General features: G+C 30.7%; 1 protein-coding gene across 2 annotated transcripts in view; it reads right to left on the bottom strand.

Moving 5' to 3' along the window:
• The window catches only part of Nufip (nuclear FMR1 interacting protein 1), a 34,623-nt gene that overhangs the window by 12,925 nt on the left and 1,418 nt on the right, over positions 1-20,280 (bottom strand). The window contains exons 2-7 of one of the 2 annotated variants that reach the window (XM_076494533.1): positions 17,913-18,083; positions 14,119-14,211; positions 13,611-13,673; positions 9,341-9,423; positions 7,520-7,612; positions 2,504-3,831 (exon numbers count right to left, since the gene is read on the bottom strand). In XM_076494533.1, coding sequence (XP_076350648.1) covers positions 2,504-3,831; positions 7,520-7,612; positions 9,341-9,423; positions 13,611-13,673; positions 14,119-14,211; positions 17,913-18,083 — 1,831 coding nt within the window. The remainder of the gene's footprint in view (positions 1-2,503; positions 3,832-7,519; positions 7,613-9,340; positions 9,424-13,610; positions 13,674-14,118; positions 14,212-17,912; positions 18,084-20,280) is intronic. The other variant, XM_076494542.1, reaches the window with a different exon arrangement.

The raw sequence follows: 20,280 nt of genomic DNA, 5'->3' as shown, positions 1-20,280 counted from the left end.
GATTCAAGAGAGGTGTGTAGGAAGATGCCTGATACAGCATTCATGCCCAAGTGCAGATTGGATGAAGACAACCATAAATGGTGTTGTAGAGAGGAGAAAAGGAAATAGGAAAATAGTTGAGGAGAAAAAAATCAAGGTGGAGAAAGGAGAAATAATTGTTGGCAGAAAAAAATGAAGAGATAAGTACCCATAGGGTTGGATGTAACATAATACAAACTGAAGTGAACAGCAATGAACCAGCCATTTGGTAGAGGAAGGATGAGTAAAAGACAGAGGCCCAGGAACCTGAAATGGGAAGGCTGCAAACAGAATGATTCAAATGAATAACTGTAACAAAGGGAAAGATTGAGAAAGAAGAAACTTTGTAAATATAACAAGACTGAAGTTATATAACATTAGTCCAGAAAGAAATGAACTCTATAAAAACACACAAGTAAAAAAAGAGCCCAACAAAGATCGTGTATACAAGAAGGAAGAAGTACAGTAAAGAGAAATATAACCCAACCCAATGAGTCCAAACATCAGGGAAACAGTAAGGTGGGACAGAGCATGAGAAGTGCAATGAACTTCTACAGGAAATTAATCTGGAGCACAATGAAGAGCCTCAGACAAACAGCAGAGATAGAAGAGAGAACACAGAATGGAAGTGGAAGAAAAGACAAAAATCATCATAATAGAAGGCAAGGAGTCCAATCCCTAAACATGCTAAGTAAATATAAAGGACCGGGAATTGATAAAGGAGATGGAGAATGCCTGCAAGTCAGAACAAAAAGTCACTATTTTAAGAAGGACAAGGTATTTAGGTGTGAGAGAGTAGGCAGTAGATAAAAAAAACAAAATAAACCCTAATAGTAATGAAATCCAGCAAGAGATTGAAAGATTAAGGGCATCCTTCAAAATGTAAGGTACTACCAAAGCAAAACAGGTTAAATTTGTATCTGAATACATCATTCCCAATTGAGGAAAAAGAACTTTAGCCAATGAGATGGAAGGTCAAATATGTATGTTGTAATCCATGACGTACTGATCAATGAGTGCAATGTCTCCAACAGTTAAGAAGTCTCTGAAAGCCATAACAGAAATTAGGAATATGTGCGTGTGTGTAACATTATCACTCACATAGGATTCAGTCACCATCATTTGAGAATTCATGACAAAAATTAAAGTTTTTGAAGCAAATGTTAAAGAAAACAAAAGTAAAATTTTGTTAACAAATACAAATCTTGACAAATTGAGATCAGAAATTTTGAGCTTATCTGTTCAGTACAATGACATGTATATGAATGAAGTTATCATGAGTGTAAGTGCACATAGGGGAATTACAATATCTATTGGTATACATTTGATTTATGCCTGAAGATAAACATATAAGCTTCACACAAGTTTAACAGAGCAATTAAGATACCCATCAATTGTACCATACACAAGCCCCTAATCCTAGCACTAAAATTATACACCTATCAAATGTAATAAAAACAACAGTTCTATGAAAGCTCTACAGCAAGTCAACTATATCATATTAACAATACAATTACAAAACAAGCTGTAACATTTGTGATGAAACCTTATAGTCTTCCCTTCACAACAGTGGTGTACAATATCTTGATTTATTATTCAAAGGAAAAGTGAGAAATAACCCTCCCTGTAGAACTCTACTTAGAGAGACTGTACTCAACCTGTTGCCATTTTCTCATCAAACACATTCAAGAAAACTAAATGTTAGCAGGAAAAGAATCTTTCAGATGCATGCTTTTAATTGTATAAATTAGTCTATTATTCTGATGCTGAATTTATAGAAATAAAACAATCTATACAATTATTTGTTTTCTATTTCACTTTTCTAATGGTTTATCTGTAAGCCACATGCTTATTTGTTTAAGTCCTCACAAGAATGAACACTTATGAGTTTCACATATGTATTTGAAGATCACTGACACAACTTTTTCTCCTTCACATGTTACCACACTTTATTAATGTAGATATCCATGTATCAAAATATAAGACTCTTGTTGGAAGAAAAAATACAGCAGGTGTATGTACATTTACCTGTATATTTTCATACTATTTTTTTTTTGTTGGTCTAAAAATATGTGTAAGTAATATTGCACATTTAGTCTCAAACAAATAGAATGATCTACATTTTAAATGTAAAGAGCCCTCATGCTACCTGCAATGTTTTGAACTTGTGTGCAGTACCTTTAGGACAAAAACAAAAAAGGAGAAAGAAAAACAACAGATGTTTGTTGGAGATATTTTTTTCATAATTTGAGATACAAAATGTTTTATGTGAGAAAAAAAGTTTAAAATTATGTTAAGTAGTAATCATAAATGACAATAATATACATATATATCTGTACACAGTGTAAGTAAAATTAAATACAAGAGTTAAATTTTAAACTTATAGATAACATTGTATAAATTTTATTAATAGCTCAGTTAAGCCAAACTAAGGACAGAATTCTGAACAGAGCCCACTAACACGAATATGGTTTTGAAGTCTTACCTGTACAGTCTTTGAGAAGGTAGGACAGTGGGTCAGTATTTACTGAATGCCCATTTGAAGTCTTGGTAGCTCCACCTTTATAGATTTCAAACTGTTTTGCTTCTTTGATACCATAATATTTGTCCATGGAAGTTTGATGTGTCTTATTGTCATCTTCTACTTCATCAATATCACTGTCATCTAATTCACCTTCTTCTTTCTCCTCTTTTATTGAATCAGTTTCATATCTTGACCTTCTTTCTTTTTCAACAATACTACTGGCTAAAGTTTCTTGTTTTTTGTTATTATAGAATGTTTCATCTTCCATACTTAAGTCTTTACTGATGATGGGTGAAAGCTTAGATTGATCAGGGCTACTGTGAATTGGTTCTGATGCTAAACCATTATTGTGATTGGGATGGATAATTTGGAGATGATCTGCCTCTTTAACTAAAAGTGGAATAGCACCTTTGTTTGTACTGTTATTCATGTTATTACTACACTGCTGAGTTGCTTCTGATTCGGGGTTGATACTTTCAGCAGATTTTGACACAAAAACATTAGGCTGTAACTTCTCATCATTACTCTCATTAAACTTATCAATACTATTTGAACTACTAGATAGGCTCTTGAAAGGTGGCACATCTTGTTCATTCCACATCCCTTCATTATATTTATTTATTGTTCTTTTATCATGATCTTGAGTGGTTCTTCTGAAATCTTTTAACTCACTTACAATTGGTGATAAACCATCGAGATTTTCACAACTTGACACCAAAATATTATCTTGCAACTTGTCATCACAATTTATATTAATGATACCTGTACCATTTGCACTACTAGGAAGATTCTGAAAAGGGGGCTCATCTTGCTCATTTTCTGCATTTTCATTATATTCATTTTGATCTTTCATGTGAACTTTGTTAGTGAGTTTTGTTATATGTTGTTCTACAAACAGTCCTTGAGTATTTTCATACTTACTATCATCCTGAGCGATACTCTGTATATCAGTTTCAAATTCTACATTCAGCGTGTATATAAATTTTGTCCCTCGAAACCTTTTTAACTTTCCGTGCATTTCTTCAGTTTCTTCATTAATCCTTTCAACAGATAATTTTTCTTCTGTGACTTTATTGGCAACATTTCTATCACCTTGAACCTGAGGAGTGTTTCTATGTCTTTTTCTACGTCTGTAATTCGATCTCCTTCTATCTCCACCCTGACCTCTTCCTCTCCATCCACCATAGCTTCTTGGTGAGGATGTATTTTCATTATTATAATCTTTTTCTGCATTCACTGGATGATTGTGATTTGGATTTCTTCTATCTCGAACTCTTCTTCTTATTTTGCTGGAAATAAAAACATTAAAAACTTTTACTTCTAAAAATAATTCCAATTACAGTTTTTTTGATAAATCAAAATGTCAACACACATCATAAATAAAGTAGGGGAGTGGTAGTACAAATTTACTTTTTACCCTACTTTCCTGTAATACAGATTTCATATCTATAACATTTTAAATTTTTTTCAAGATCTTATTTGGAAAATTCCTACATCTATTTGAGGTCATATTAAAATCAGCTTGAGGTAATAATTTTTGAAGTGTGATTAGTCAAGGAATCTATTTAGTATCTGATAATCTAACAAATGCATTATGTTCAATCTAACCCCGTGTATTGTGCATACACTGCAACAATTGCATAGAGCAAAGAAATTTTCATATTCTGTTGCATTTTTCCTGAGTAATCAATGTAACAGATTTATTGTTATACTTTTGTTTTAATATCTACATTTCTTCAGTTTAATGCATATAATGTATATTGTTAACTGTATATTGCACATGTCCTGCTAGTTCTGTACATTTGTACAAGATTCTTGAGAGTATGAATCAACAATATTTATTTTATGAAAACACTAGCATCTTTTCAAATATTGTTGCCAAGTGAATTTTCGAAAATTTCACTTGAAGATTATAAATTGATGCATCAAAAGACAGTAAGGGAATACTGTTTTTGTGCTACAGTCAATATACTATAAGCCTCAGAAGCTATAATTGTGACAGATGCTCATTAATCAGAAATCTACAGATATTTGACCAGGAACATTTATAGATTTCGAACATTACGAACAATTTGACTTTAGATGTTAGTATTTTTATGAGGACAATAGACATCTATCTTCCTCTGTAAAAAGTTAGCTTATAACCTGGGTTATGCCAAAAAAGAATAGAGTTAGCTAGCATTCCTGTCAAGTTAAGTGTATCTGCATATCAACATAAGAGTGATTTTCACCTCATGGACCTGGATTGTCAATAAAATGTTCAGTTCCAGACCAGACAGAAGACTGAATATTGTTTGTTTGTGAGTTTGTAAAATGTTTGTGTATCAATAATTATTCATAGTAAACATTATTATAAATTGTATTTTTTTGTACATTAAAATATATTTGTGTTAAAAAATTCTGTGTATCAATCTTGTTGGCAAATACCATAAATTTGATACACATTAACATCTAATTAACTTCTAAATTAAAATTTTATGCTATTTGAAATCGTAATATATTACGTATGTGATATAATAAATTGCAGACTCATCCAAGATAAATTATAATACATAAGAAAATTTGGGGGCTTGAGTCCGAGATCAGAATCAATAGACAAACTTCATTCTAAATCAAAAGTCAAATTATATTTCAATTTACATTTAACAATGCTAACAAGATTTCATCATTTCTAATTCTTGAGATTTTCTTAAATCATCCTCTCTTAGACAACTAGAAAAATATAACAAAACTGAATTGCTCAAATTTTAAAATCAGAAGTTATGAAATCAATGAAAAAAATGAGCTAATAAAAATTTGTATTATTGAAATATTAGTCAGTGATGATTTGCTGTCTGAGGAAGCATTAGGGGAACACTCTACTGTTTCCATTAACCAATTGGAGTTAGGTGATAAAGTTAGAAATCCAGTTAAAACTCCACCAAATTAAGCTCGAACAAGCCTACATTGAAGCTGAGAAAGAGCAAGCCCATATCGAAGCTCAGAGGAAATATGTAATGTGAAGATAGTTTAGCACATTAATATTGACTTCATTCCTGCTTTGAGGAACACATTTCATCTTTCAAAGAACCAAAACTCACATAACCTCCCATTGCTGTATGTTGTTTCCAATAATACCTGATGATCATGTAACACTTTATTCAAATCTTAACTAATCAAATAGTTATATTGTATTTATTCTTTTTATCTCAATACATTTCAGCTTTTAAATTTATTTACATTTATTTTACTTACAAGTCCTTTTACCTTCTGACAATCAATCATCATATACTTTGCTTCAATAAATTGTTTCTTTCATCTTACCAATGATGTGTCTTGTCTCTCATTTTATCTGTAACAAATTATTACATTTGTCCTTCTGCAAATTAACTTCATTAATTTGTTTTTCATAATAAGCCAAGTGACCAAACAGTATAATATCTACAGCAGCTTAAGCATTTGAATAAACATTAAAACTTTGGTCTTTTCAATCATTTGACACAAAAAAGTAGTTCTACTTTGAGAGAGTGAAAATTACAAAATCTCTATCTTTATTACTTCACAAAACCATTTCATACTATCTCACTAAAATCTATCTATTATGTTTACCATTGTGAAAGAAGTAAGTAAATCTGTATAATTAACAATATGTAAATATATACAAAGACACATACATACATACATACGTATACAATTAAATATTTCTTTTCAGACTAAAAATGCAGATGCCCAAGAACAGATAAATATATGAGTACATGCACTATTTTTATAATGAACTATTTTCCTTCAACCTTTCCTGCACATTGTAGTGCTGTATGGCAGGCAATATTTACTAGTTGGAATTTCATATTGCAAATATAGTTGGATTTACTGATAGCCAATGCTACATGTACATAAGTAAACTTAAAACTTGTGACAGTATAGTATAAAGAGCTTAAAAAATTAAAAATACATCATTAAAAATTTAAATTCAATTATTTCAACTTGAACTACATATTCATAAAACATGAAGATTCTTGTACATAAGCCTGTCAAAAATGACAAGAAACCAAAACCTACCAAATCTGAACCCTCCAATATGCATTTGCAACTTTGCTGCCTGTAAGCAGGCATAAAAGGGCCTTCTAACTTCATGAAATCAAAGTTTATCACAAGCAATATCTCCTTTACCAAAATAGTGTAAACATCCTACATATTGGTATCTTTGGATAAAAGATTAAAATATACAATAACCATGTAATTCCATACACAACTGTTCTTCTTCAGAAGGAAAGTCATTATCTTCCCTTCAGATAATTGGTATCTTTCCTTTGTTTTAACAAAGGTTATTTAACAGTAACTTCCAAACATAGATTTGTGTTAATTTTTTATTTGTGTCTCTTAGGAGTCTTTTAGGATTTCCTGTTTGGATCCTACATATTTTAAAGCATCATAATATGTGGATGATATGGTGTTACACATAAGCTAAGCCTGATCTAGTACTGGGAATTGCCTACTTAACAGACTTATACATGTGCCAAAATTTAGGAGTTATTTACACCTATATTAGCAATTAAATTCAACTAAAATAAGAGCAAGCAATTAAAAGAGGAAGTATCATAGGAGAAAAAATGGAATTGGACATGTGTATCTTATAAAATTCCGAGGAACTGAGCATACATGACTGACAGATGCTTGGCTTTTACATATATTGATCAAAGTACACTATACAGACAAACACTTTGCTGTTTATATAACATCAAGATATACTGTTATTTTAACATACAAAAAAACAACAACCCTTAAGACACAATGTCTATTGTATAGTGTAATAACCAGATTATAAAACATTAATCAAAACTTTTCTTCTATTTTCCACGTCATTCTTACTCAGCCAGCACAAGATAATTATTCTGTATTTTTACAATCAGACTAATTATTATACAAGTTGTATTTAAATTGTTTTTTCTTGTCAATGTTTAAAGCAAACAAATACACACATGTGTGTACACTAATTACCCAAAGTATTTTGTTTCAATTACTTCTCCTCTTGCTGTTTTTTCTGCAAGTTCAGCATTTTTCCTTGCAATATTACTTTTTGTTGGATATTTCCTATAAAAAAAGTAACAAGGTACATTAAGTTTCCTCAGTATTCTACTTTTTAATATGCAAATTTCAAAACATTATTAGTTAAACTAGCAGTGTGGTTGTAGTATTTTATAATTCCAGCTGTAAATGTTCAAATAGTTCAAGAAATTGTGTTAAGATAATACTTTTTTAAGCTCTGAAAGACATACTTCAATATAAAAAATTAAAACATACAAAAGACTTGCTATCTTAGTACAAAGCCAAATAATTGGTTATATGCATTCTGTTCACAAAAATAAATGCACCTCATAATTTAACATTATAAGTTGATCCACCACAACATACACACACACACACACAAATATATATATAAAAGCCAAACTCTAAATTTTTACTTGCAATACACAGAACCACAAAATCAATGTAATACTGAAATATTAATTTATAAGAAAAATTTTAAACTTATGACATAGAAATCTTGGAAGAAAATAACCACTTTTCCTTACAAATTTCTACATAGCTTATTAAATTTATATAAATCTTTCTTCTCACTAGCTTAATAAGGCAAAATAAACTTCCATCACATTTTAAAGAATGAATATCATGTTTCTTGCTATCTTTTATACACCTGGTAATAAAATTATTGTCATAACTGTTATGAAACACTGCCTTAAGAACTAAACATAACCTAAACAGGAACTTTCACAATCTTAGAATTCATTAGCATATGTGCATTACCTCCATATATACCATGTACTGAAAATATTTCTAAACCTATTGTAGATTCATATAACTTATTTCCTGTGAAAATGGTTGAAACTATTCAAATACATAAAAGAAACCTTATTCAGTAAATCTGAATAAATTATATGAACAATAATTACACAAAAGATATCATATGCTTGAACTTCCACTATCATTGGTGTTATGACATTAAATTATTAATGAAATTATTCAATCAGGTGATATACAATGCACAAGAAAAAATTAACTTTGTAAAAAATATGGAAACTTGCATTTCTTCTTTGAAATAAAAAAGTTCAATATGTATATGTATTCATAAAATTAATCCAAGTTACTTTAGAGACTCTGTTACATGTTTATTAAAATAAATACACTTTTATAGGGCATTTAAGATAATTTATTGTGTGAAAATGCAAAAAAATTGCTAGGAGACAAGCAATTAAGTTTTAATGAAATTAGATAGACCTAAACAAATTGTTTTATTTTCTATACAATCATGAAGTTCTAAAACTTTCACAAATTCTGACTACTCTTGGCAAAAACACACATGAAAAAAATGTAATTTTATGAGTTAAAAACAATAACTTGTCACTTAATCATAGCACCTGATAACACTTTATTAATTTTATGAATTCTGTAACAGTATCTACAAGCTACTAATCTCACCTACTGTTATTAAGACTGTTACATAATCATTCTCAACAAAATTGCCGAATTGTTATTTTACTTTTAATAAAGTACACCTTTATTACATAAGTACAGAATAAACAATTTTGGAAAATAATACAATACTCTCCAGGCATGGCAGTACAAGACTCTTTTATACTGGTGTCAAGAAATGTTGCATACCAATGTGGTACTACTGACCTAAGCCTAATATTCAACAAACATTTAACATTCTGCAGTCAAAGAACTATTATATGTAAATAATAACAACAATTACACAAAATTTTTACTTATAAAAACAAATACCCTCCTAAACAGTTGATAAAAACAAACTGGCCTTACTTTCTTCTTTCACTCCTCCATTTTTCAATTTCTTCTGGAGTGTTCAAATTCATAATTTTTTTGGCCAACCCTGTGTCATGTTGCTGTAACACACAATACATTATTAATATTTTTGAATACAAAATACATCAACAACTTTGAAAGTTATATTTTCCTATACTTTGAAAGCACATCTGAAAAACATGTATGAAATGAAAGTTGGCCATTTGTTACTCTTTTCTTTTGCAATGAAAGTGCTGATTTCCAAATTAATCTTGCTTTCAGACTATAGACCTAATGCAGAGGAATATTTTCAATTTCTCTAGCATGCAACCAGGACTCAATGTCTTTTTGACCACTTACATTTCAATCATCATAAATTTGTTTCACACCATCCATATAATGATGAACATACTTTTTTTCCAGACCTTATTGCCAAAACCTTCTGAAAAGTTTTGGAACATTTTCTTAGGTTCAAGAAGGAAATTACTACCTAAATTAATATCATCGATATGTCATATAAATTCAATAGATCTTCTATCCAGTAATCTTTCTGCCTCTAGTTCTGGAAATGGTATAGCATCATGTTAATCCAACAGCTCTTTGCATTTATAACTTTTATGAAATGCCAGTGATGAGAATTTCCTGTTGCAAACAGTGCAAATAATATCATTAATGTGTACTACAACATCTATTTTCTTTGTTATCCTTCCTTTTCCTCTATTGAAGACATAGGTGCTGCATTTCAGTTGATGGAATTACAGCAACTTTTGCACAAGAGATAATAATTTCCTGGGATGGCAACATGCCCTCTTTACAACTTGCTTCATTTACCTCATCATCAATGACATCACATTCATCATAAATCTCACTGTCAGAATCATACATATCAGTCTCACCAGTAAACTCAAGGTCGTCATCTGCAATTTCTCTAAATGTTCCATGCATATCAAGAATAAGATAATTTCCATGGATCTATAGCCCATCGTCATCAATAATCTGAGCTTCAGGTTCACTTTTATTTTGATGCTCATCCTCTAGTTTTCCTTTGCCTTCCTTTTGAACTTCCATTTCATATCAGTTTTCTACAATGCTTTAGAGCTTCCATCACAATTGGCTGCAGTTGAACCACTACAAATAATGAGAAACTGGAGTATTCTATGGCATGAACATTTCCATCTTCATCAAAATTATATTATGTCTAGTAAAAGATGTCTTAAATAACTGTTGACTTCCATTTGCAACATCTGTATCTGAATTCACAGTTGAAAGGCATCTGAACCACTGTACCATGCCAGCTCAATCCACATTATACAAAATGCTCTATACTTTTCTCAAATATAATGGGTTGAACTTCATCTTGTAATTGATTACTCATACTTAATCAACAGTTGGAAGTTTCAAAGGTAAAGTAAATACTGCTTTGTGAGAAATATTATGATACAGCAATTTGCTTTGCCACATACTTCATTTTGCTTTGAATATCATCAGTTATACAAGGATGATCTGTGGGTATGTTTTCCTTTAAATCATCCATGAAAGCAAAGGGAATTTGACAAGTGCAACAAGTTTTGTTTTGAGGAACACTACTTTTATTCAAAGCATGATTTATAGTCTGAGTGATCACCACTACACTGTGCTGTTTCATTATCCAAATGATGTTTCACAAGTTGATTATGTCATCATCCTCTATATCTGGATCATTTGTATTAATGATAGAAACCAGATGATCAAACACATCATTCAGCAAAATCTCAGTTGCAAAGTCCAAAGTGGTCAAAGCTTCCTTATCATTGAAAGTCAAAACATTTACCAATTTGAAAAATATTCTTCAAATTGTTTCATCAAAAGTTTCCACATATGATCTGCACATAAATTCAGGAATCCTTTTCCAGGTGATTTTTGGCAGAGTGATCAATGCACTTCTACTTTCAATGTTATGTTTATCCCATGAAAGTAACTGCAAATGTGATGAGGAAAAGACAAATTTGACTACAAATGACATAATGGAAGTATCACATTTCACAACTTACTTTTTACTTTTGTTAAATCTTGCCCAAATGCTAATGTGCTGTAATACCCATTGCATAGTTGCGTACATTTTCCTTCCGGGACATTTCTCATCTGGCCTCTACTTGTCTCAGCTAGGATTGGTGACATAACAAAGCCTCCAACAGATTTTTTTTACTATTGAACCTCCATTCAATGTCTTTTACATTCTGCAAATGTCATGACAAAGGTTTGAGTTGGACATTATATATATATATCACTCTTTCTAGTGATCTTTGGTATTTGATCAGTTCCTTGTCTATAAATCAATTTGGATCTGCTTGGAAAACAATTTTACAAACACTACTGACCTGTGTATAACATAGAATATCTTTTGTTGATATCTCTTCACCAGGTGTTCCTTGTTGAACTTCACTGCTTGGAAAATTGGAATAATATGAAGAATTCATAAAAAATGCTGTCCACAGTTCACTCAATTTTTGAATCTCGTACATCTGCGACTTGCATCAGCAGGTATTAGCTTCCTCAATTGCAGAACCTGGAAGCTTAACATAATTTTTTTGTTACTAATCTTCTTGTCTTCTGTACCATTGGACTAGACTGATGACCAATTTTGTGTTTCATTTTCTCTCCTGAGATTTTACCATCACAACTGTGGTCACACCTGGAGCCTTTTCCATATATTCCACACTTGATACCTTTGCAGTTACATGTTAATGGTGCAATTTTTTTTTCCCCACAACAAAAAAATGGAAAATCCAGATTTTGTTAGAATATTATTGAATATGGTAGAAACACAGTAGGTTCTATTACGACAAAATTAATGAAAAAAGGTTTGGCTCCTTACAGATTTGTACCTCAAAGGTAGGCATTACATGTTAATACATCAATATTAAAAATGTGAATACATATTTCCACAGCTGTAACTTGAAGGCCCATTATAAAACCATAAAAGGTATTCAGTATATTAAAAAGGAATTTTTAAACAAACTCTCCAAAATTTCATGAAGTAGCCAGAAGTTGAAAATGTCAATTCAATGAGTTATTCTGTTTGTTCAGTATTATACATTTGTGACAGATTTACTATTACATATTTATTTTAATATAGATGTTTGTTTCAGTCGAACATATATTTCAAAATGCATGTAACTTGTACTATTAAATCTGTATTGAAAATTTCCACCTATACACTAAATTTTAGAAGATTCTTGAGTGTAAGAATCAGCAATATATGTTGTACAAAAGCACTAGTGTATTGTCAGTATTGTTGGGCCACCTAAAATTTGCCTAATACTTAAGATGTAACCAATACAAGGTGCTGAGATACAGTATATCAGTGGATTAATATCAGATATTAGTGTTTTTACATAGATATTATATAACTTCAACTGCAAAAAAACTTATGTGTGATCAATGAAGAGCTATCTTGCTCCATGTTAAGTGAACTGTGCTAATATCAACGTGAAGTTAATTCACTCATCAGAAACCCTTGATAAGATAAAGGAAATTCCAGACCAGATAGAAGACTTAATAATGTTTGGAAGTTTCTAAAATATTTGTATATAAATCATTATTTGTAATAACCATTATTATAAATTGTATTATTATTTATATATTAAAACATATTTGTGTTAAGAAAGAAAACTGTACCTAACATCAATTGTATTGGCAAATATCATACATTTGACACACGTCAACATTTAATTAACTTCTAAATTCAAATTACAATTGAGCTCAGTTTCAGACTATTTCAAGTTGTAATACACAAAATAATAAATTGGAAGCTTCACCGAGATAAATTATATGTAGCACACTTCATATAACAATCTGTGCCAACAGGCATTACATTTGCAACTGCAGTGCAATCTATTCCAACAACATATCAATTTTAGTTACTTTATGAAATCCCTATATAAGAAAGTAGCAATATGACTAAACACTGATGCAAGTTAATATACTTCATGCAGTATTATTCACAAGATCACTTAAAAATTATTGCTTACATGGAAAACAAATCTAGTTTCTTTTAGTTTGGTGATGCAAAAATATTTTATGGATAACAGATTTCAATGCAGATACAAAATTCTATTAGTAGACTGAAAATAAATAGTTTTCTACTGATCTCACACTATCATTTTTTTTATTCCTGTTCCACACACTGTGGTGCCAATTCACAGTCATTTATGTAAATATACAAAATAATTTCATTTGATACCTAAAACTTGACCCCATACTACTCAGTGTACACGTATAAAGAAACAAGTTAAATAGAGTAGCATACCATTTTCCGGTGAATCACTACAACCTTGTTGTGAGCTTCAAATTTGCATCCATCAATCAAGCACTATAAAAAATACAAAGAGTGTAGTTTTATAATGTTTTAAATGTACATAAGTAATTTGTATATGAAATGCATTTACCATATGAACATATTAAAAACAAAGTCTTAGTCAATATGGCTTTAATTATATTACATGTATATTTCTGGCCTAATTTAGTGCTGAATTTCTGACAATGGTTCAATTAAACAATTCTGCAATATCACATACACATAACATACTGATACAATAACCACTACTATTCACAAAAAAAACATTTTTTATGTAATCAATGAAACAATAAAATATTTTTATACATGACAAAACCACATGAGCCTAGTCTTCAAATGCCATTAAGGAGTCGAGAGGTATGACAAAATAATAAAAGATAATGAAAGAAACAATTATGAATATTTGAGTTTTACCATTTTGAAAAATTAACATATTTACAAAAATCTCATAAAGGTTTACCTTCACATGTTCTGCAAGGTGATCATCAAGATTCTTCTTCTCAGCATACAACCGATCACATGTATCACAATAAAACTTTTCTTTGTTTGACTGCTATGGAATAAAGTGATAGTACCACACTCTGTGAGCAGCAATGAGAAATTACAACAAATTTAAATGTTTGCCCTTATTGAACTCATTCCTCAAAATAATATACAGAGTCTGCCAAAAGAAGGACAAGGATTTTATACTGTTAGATTTTCCACAGTATTAATGAAATACATTGTTTGTTCTTCTCAGAATGAATATTAAAGGCTTAAATTATAATAACCAACACGTAGACAAGTCAACATCATTCTCTTATTGTTGAGTTTTATTTCAAAAATGAAAACTCCATCATTGCTGTTTAAAGAGCACACTGTCAAACATTTGGTGTTAATATTACTCATTCTGAACATGTCATCAATGGGAATTGTTGCTTCAACGAGATACAGCCACCTGCCATACAATACAAGCAACAGCGGATGTGTTGCACAAACTTCTCCCAAATAAGATAATTTTTTTGCAATGGTGACACAAACTGGCCTCCACAATCCCTGAATTTCTCAGCAACAAACTTCTTTTTGTGGGAGTTATTTAAAAGAAAAAGTGTATGTCAACAAGCCAAGAAAATTACTGGATTTGAAAGACAATGTAAAGATAGAAATTAATGGCCTCAAACATGAAACTTTTACCCTGCAATTGTGGGCATCACCCTCAGAGCACAGCAATGTTTAAAAGTTCATGATGGACACCTACTTAGCATAATTTTTTCATATTTAATGGTTACAAGAAATCTTATTCAGCTACAATTTCATATATAATAAAGAGAAATCATACCAACAAATAATTTTGATTACTGCAGTTTTAAATCCCTACACTTCCTCTGGCAAATTCTATATAAAACAAAACATATAATAACAACAACAATACTCCAAAATTAAGTATTACACTGTTGTAGCAAAATGTATATTTTAATACATGCTTACCTTTCACACCACAACCTATTAGCAGGCTGAATTACCATCACTTTTATTGAAATTGAAAATATTTCCAAATTCTTCAAACTAAAAAAACAACAAGTATTTTAATATGTTTCACACATTCTACAGAATAACTGCACTGGAATGAGGTCATCTTCTTTGGCATCAATTATCAGCCAAGCAGGATCTTCCACATATTATATCCATGGTTTCTCAGAGTACTTTGGCACCAAAATCCCAGCAAACAAAAGCTAAATCTGTGATCCAAGTGTCAGATCTGGGGAACAGGCATGTCAAAATGTGGGAGGTAAACATTAATACATTACACTATTAAAAGTAGTATTTAAATATAGTATTAAGTATTGATCATCCAGTACTAAAGTGCCATAATATAGAGGAAACTGATGCAAAATATAAAAACCAAAAGCCAGACACACATAAAACAAATATCATGGTACATTTCTCAGTAGCAAAACAAAATATCTTACTAGTTTGTACACAAAACTAACAACATTTTTAACTAAGTCCAGATCATGTAGTTTATAATCTTGCCAGCAAAAAAGTGAGTTCTATTACAAAGCTAAAACTCCAAGAGACTGATACAGAAGTAGGAGTAGGAGCAAGACTAAATACCAAAGTGCTTTTTGTTCTATAAGACAACCTCAAACCTTCAATTTTAAAGCAGAACAGATGTAGAATAAAAACTATGGTCATAGGTCTCCAGTTTCCATTTTCTTGTGAATCTCATATGTGAGACCATAATCTGGGTGATGTTAGTAGTTCTTGTTCCACTGTACTTCTTACCTGTAACTAAAACTCATGCTGGTTAACAAAATGTTGAATTTATCCAGGCATTGAGGAACTTGAAATCAAAGAAGAATGTGACTGGACCTATTTAAGATAATATTCTAACACTCAAAGTACAAAGAAATCTTGAATAAGAGTACAATGAGATCAGGAGAATTTGAATCCAAATGATGAACAATAACAAAAAACAACTAATTTCTCTAAGAAACTAAAACAATAAGACTGATCTAAATGTTCAAGTCCTGACAGAAAGATACAAAAACAATCTGAAGAAAGTGCTGGTTGTATTCAACTGTTGTTCACAGATTAATTTCATAGCCAAAGTAGTTGGAAATATCATGGGGTGGTATCAGCATACATTTTTTTCATGTAAGATGGTTTTAGAATATTTATAACTTATTATGAGCCTTGTAAATCCAGTCTCTGATAACATGATGCTATGTGAGAGATGCGACTGGATAAAACTTTTCACTAAAAAACAATACAAGTGTTATGATGTCCACATTATTACAAATTTGGTTTCATAACCTCAACTCTTAAATTAGGTAATAACTTTTATGTTTATTTAATATAATCAATCATCACTTTATTAACTTTTTCTGTCCCTAGAAGGAAGTGTTTTTTAGAAGTTCTAAAGCTGTCATAAGCAGTTAACTTCCAGCTTACAAACAGTGGAATGGATGGTAAAATATGCTATTCACTTACAGTTCCTTATGTCATAACAGTAACATCCCAGTTTGTCTATTCCCACTGGCAATAGAATAAATAGGAGTAAACAAAATGGAAATAATCAGTGATGACAAGAAAACCTACTTGTAGAAAAAAATATATGCGTAAAAACGGCTGGTTTGGGTTGAGAAAAAAAAATTTTTTTTCTTTGTGAACCTCACAATGACTGAAGAAGGTCAAAACATTGTTCACTCCTCTACATAAAAAATTTTCTCAACCCAAACCAGCTGATTTTACATACATAAAATGGAAATAAACCTAAAAAAATACAATTAAAGTTTTCAAATACAGAATAAGGTTTGATACAAATATCATTTTGGTACAGTTTTAGAAACAAAGCATTTTTGCATTTATACTGTTTACAATATAAAGCAGCAGACTTTTAAAACATTCACACATCAATATTTGTTATGCACCTTTACACTGCAAATATATACATTAAAAACCCTAGCTTGTTCTGAAGAAATTATAATACTGGTTTAAAGTCTTTCATTTACAATAAAGTGATAGTTTGGAGAAAAAATTAAAATATTTATATTACAACAAACTAAATGGGAGTAGATAAAATTGGAATAAACTATCATAACACATAAAGAGACGTATAAATATATGACTAAAATCAATGCAGAAAAAAAAAAACTGATAGCAAAAAATACAAATGAATTATTTCTCCATTTTTCTATTTTTAGCTCCTGTATAGGTATCGCTGTCAATTATTTACTTTTGTGTGTGTATTCACTTACAAATACTTTGATACATAGAGATTCACTCCTCTAATAATACATTCATAATTTGAATAAACTGTAACAAATGTTTTTATATATCTTGTCTGCTACAAATAGACAAGTTTTTGAGAAACAGTTTAACACTTTTATTTAACATTTTATTACTATTCAAGAAATATCTTTATAAACTTTGTTCTAAAATCAAAATTCCCAATAAAATAAGATAATAAAAATGGTAAATGGAGTATTATGTATTCATGCAAAATTGGAAAAACTTTCAATTAATATTTAAACAAATATCTTGTATGTACTTACTTGAAACATAATATATTAGAAGATTATAAACAGCTTATGAAAAACACAAATCAATGCACAAACAGTAAAACTACAGGATGTGAAACTTATCCAATGATTGTTGTAAATTTATGTCGAGCATCTATTTGAATACAACAATACATTTAAAAGATACTTTAGTTTTCAATATTTTTAAACATATGATGCACAAATATGTACATTAATTTAAATCTCTTACCTCAACATTTGACATTTTGAGATTTTTCTTTGCTTCTTTCATCATTCTTGTCACTAGGTTTTTTTGTTTTTTTAAAGCTTTCCATGATTCCTCAGTGTTTAACATTTTAGCTCTGTGGTACAACTGTTGTTTTTTTTCCATCTCAAGTGCTATGTCTTCATTAATGAAAGGCTGTTCAACAGGAAAATAGTTCATTACTTAGAATTACTTTTCCAGTGATCAACAACAGCACTTTTACAAATGATTCAAAACCACTTTCAAGTGTTGATATGGATTACTCTGACTATTCTCTTACACTATCATGAGATCCTAAAGAGTAGAGAATTTTATGTCAAAGAGAATATATATATATAAATGGACAAACCAACAACTACAACAGCATTTTAAAAATCTATGAACACAATGAGAGAAATTTCATGCACAAATCAGAGTGTAAAATATCAACCAAAATTAGTAATAAAATTATATACAGATTCTATAGAAATTCTTTGGGAGGCCAAAGCAACTACTGAGAATTTGTATATTTCTTATAGCAAAGCCACATTGGGCTACTTGCTGAGTCCATTGAGGGGAATCAAACCCCTGATTTTAGTATTGTAAATTTGTAGACTTACCACTGGACCAGCAGGGACACTACTGAGAGTAACAGATGAAATGTTTTTGAACCTGAGACAGTAAAATTACAAACATTTGTAATTCTAATATTCTTCTGGAGTGGATAAGTAATAATTTGGTATCATTCAAATTTACAGTAGCTATTATAAGTATATTGTAGTTAGATTAATTAGAATTGGATACTGATAATACAAGTATAGTTAACTAGCTCAGACTAGAATCTATGCTGGAACTACACATACAAGGCATATTTTCTCTGCAACTTAACAATCAGAAAAAAAAAAAAAAAAAGACTTCCACAGTGTTGAACCATTTTTGTTTCATGTGAACATGGCAAGGTATCCATCTCAACACAAGGTCAAAAATTCTACAATGCAATTATTCCATGAAACAATGAATGAGTTCCTTGATTGGTCAAGTTACAAAGAATAACACTTCATGTGAAAAGAACTTAATTTAGAGTGTTCTTGAATTGTGTTAAACTCAGGACAAGGGGTAACAAGAATGTTTAAAATAGACAATTTGTTGTGAATAAGTATCACATGACATAGACTGGTTTGGTTTGCTTGGAATTTTGCACAAAGTTACAAAACAGCTGTCTGCAGAACCCATCCCTAATTTAGTAACAATAAATTAAAAGTGAAGGCAGTTAGTAAACATCATCTACTGCTATCTCTTGTGTTACTATTTTACAAATGGATAGTGGAACTGACCATCATATTATCTCTTCTCAATGGCTGAAAGAGCAAGAATGTTTGGTGAAAAGGATTTCAACCAGTGACCCTCATATTGCAATTCGAGCATATGATACAGAGGAGTGAAAACTGAAAATTTCTTTACAAAATTAAGAAAATAAAACTTGTGTAACAGTTGATCCATGTTGTTGGTGACGATTCCATAGCCTTGTGATGGTGCTTGGATGGACATTCACAGCTCTGGCAACATCTGATCGAGATTATATTCTTACTTTTCTTAAGCTTCCAAGCAACCAATGGCGTTGACATGTATGAAACTTTGCACATTGTGCTTCAGTCAGTCTTGGCGTTTAACTGTATTCAATAACGCTTGTCGGTGGCTTAACGCTGAGCTGTGGAAACCGAGAACCCGGTCCACTTTTGTTGATAGGTGATTTTGCACATGTTGCACTTGCAGAACATGCAGATCTCTCAAACAAATTTATTGGACATGAATGCGGATGTTCTTGTGCCCGAAAAATCGTTGTTTTCCTCCGGCAACATCTTTCAAAGTGCACAACTTTTATTGTCATTTTGGTCTGACAATCAGTGCCTTAACACGTGTAACATCACATACTCTGAGCTTGTAACGTTATTACATATATTTCTCTTTAAAACAAAAAAAATATCCCTTTTGCATTTCTTTTTTTGAAGAGTATATCTGGGTAAGTAGAGCTGAATTTATTAAGAGGATTTCTACTTGTTCAAAGTTGATGATTTAGAATATCAATATCTCTATAAACCTCTTAATACCCCACATTATTTTAAATGTTTGTAGATACACACCATGAAGTTAGAAGGTGTGTGTGGCTCACTTCTTATCTTCCCAAGCCTATCCCAAAAGTGGTTATGCTCACAAAGGTTCTGACAGTAAATTGTCTGTATAAGTAGATAATATATAACATTGTATTAACATAAATTGAAATATAGTGATGACAGCAATTTTCTTTCATGAGTAACCATGCAGTGGTTGTTGACTAGATAACTAGCACCTCTTTATAATTTTTAACATAAGGGGA

The sequence above is a fragment of the Tachypleus tridentatus genome, chromosome 1, assembly GCF_004210375.1.
Source record: "Tachypleus tridentatus isolate NWPU-2018 chromosome 1, ASM421037v1, whole genome shotgun sequence".
Taxonomy (NCBI): domain Eukaryota; kingdom Metazoa; phylum Arthropoda; class Merostomata; order Xiphosura; family Limulidae; genus Tachypleus; species Tachypleus tridentatus.
The sequence above is the reverse complement of the archived record's forward strand: the minus strand, read 5'-3'. Positions and strand labels throughout refer to the sequence as shown.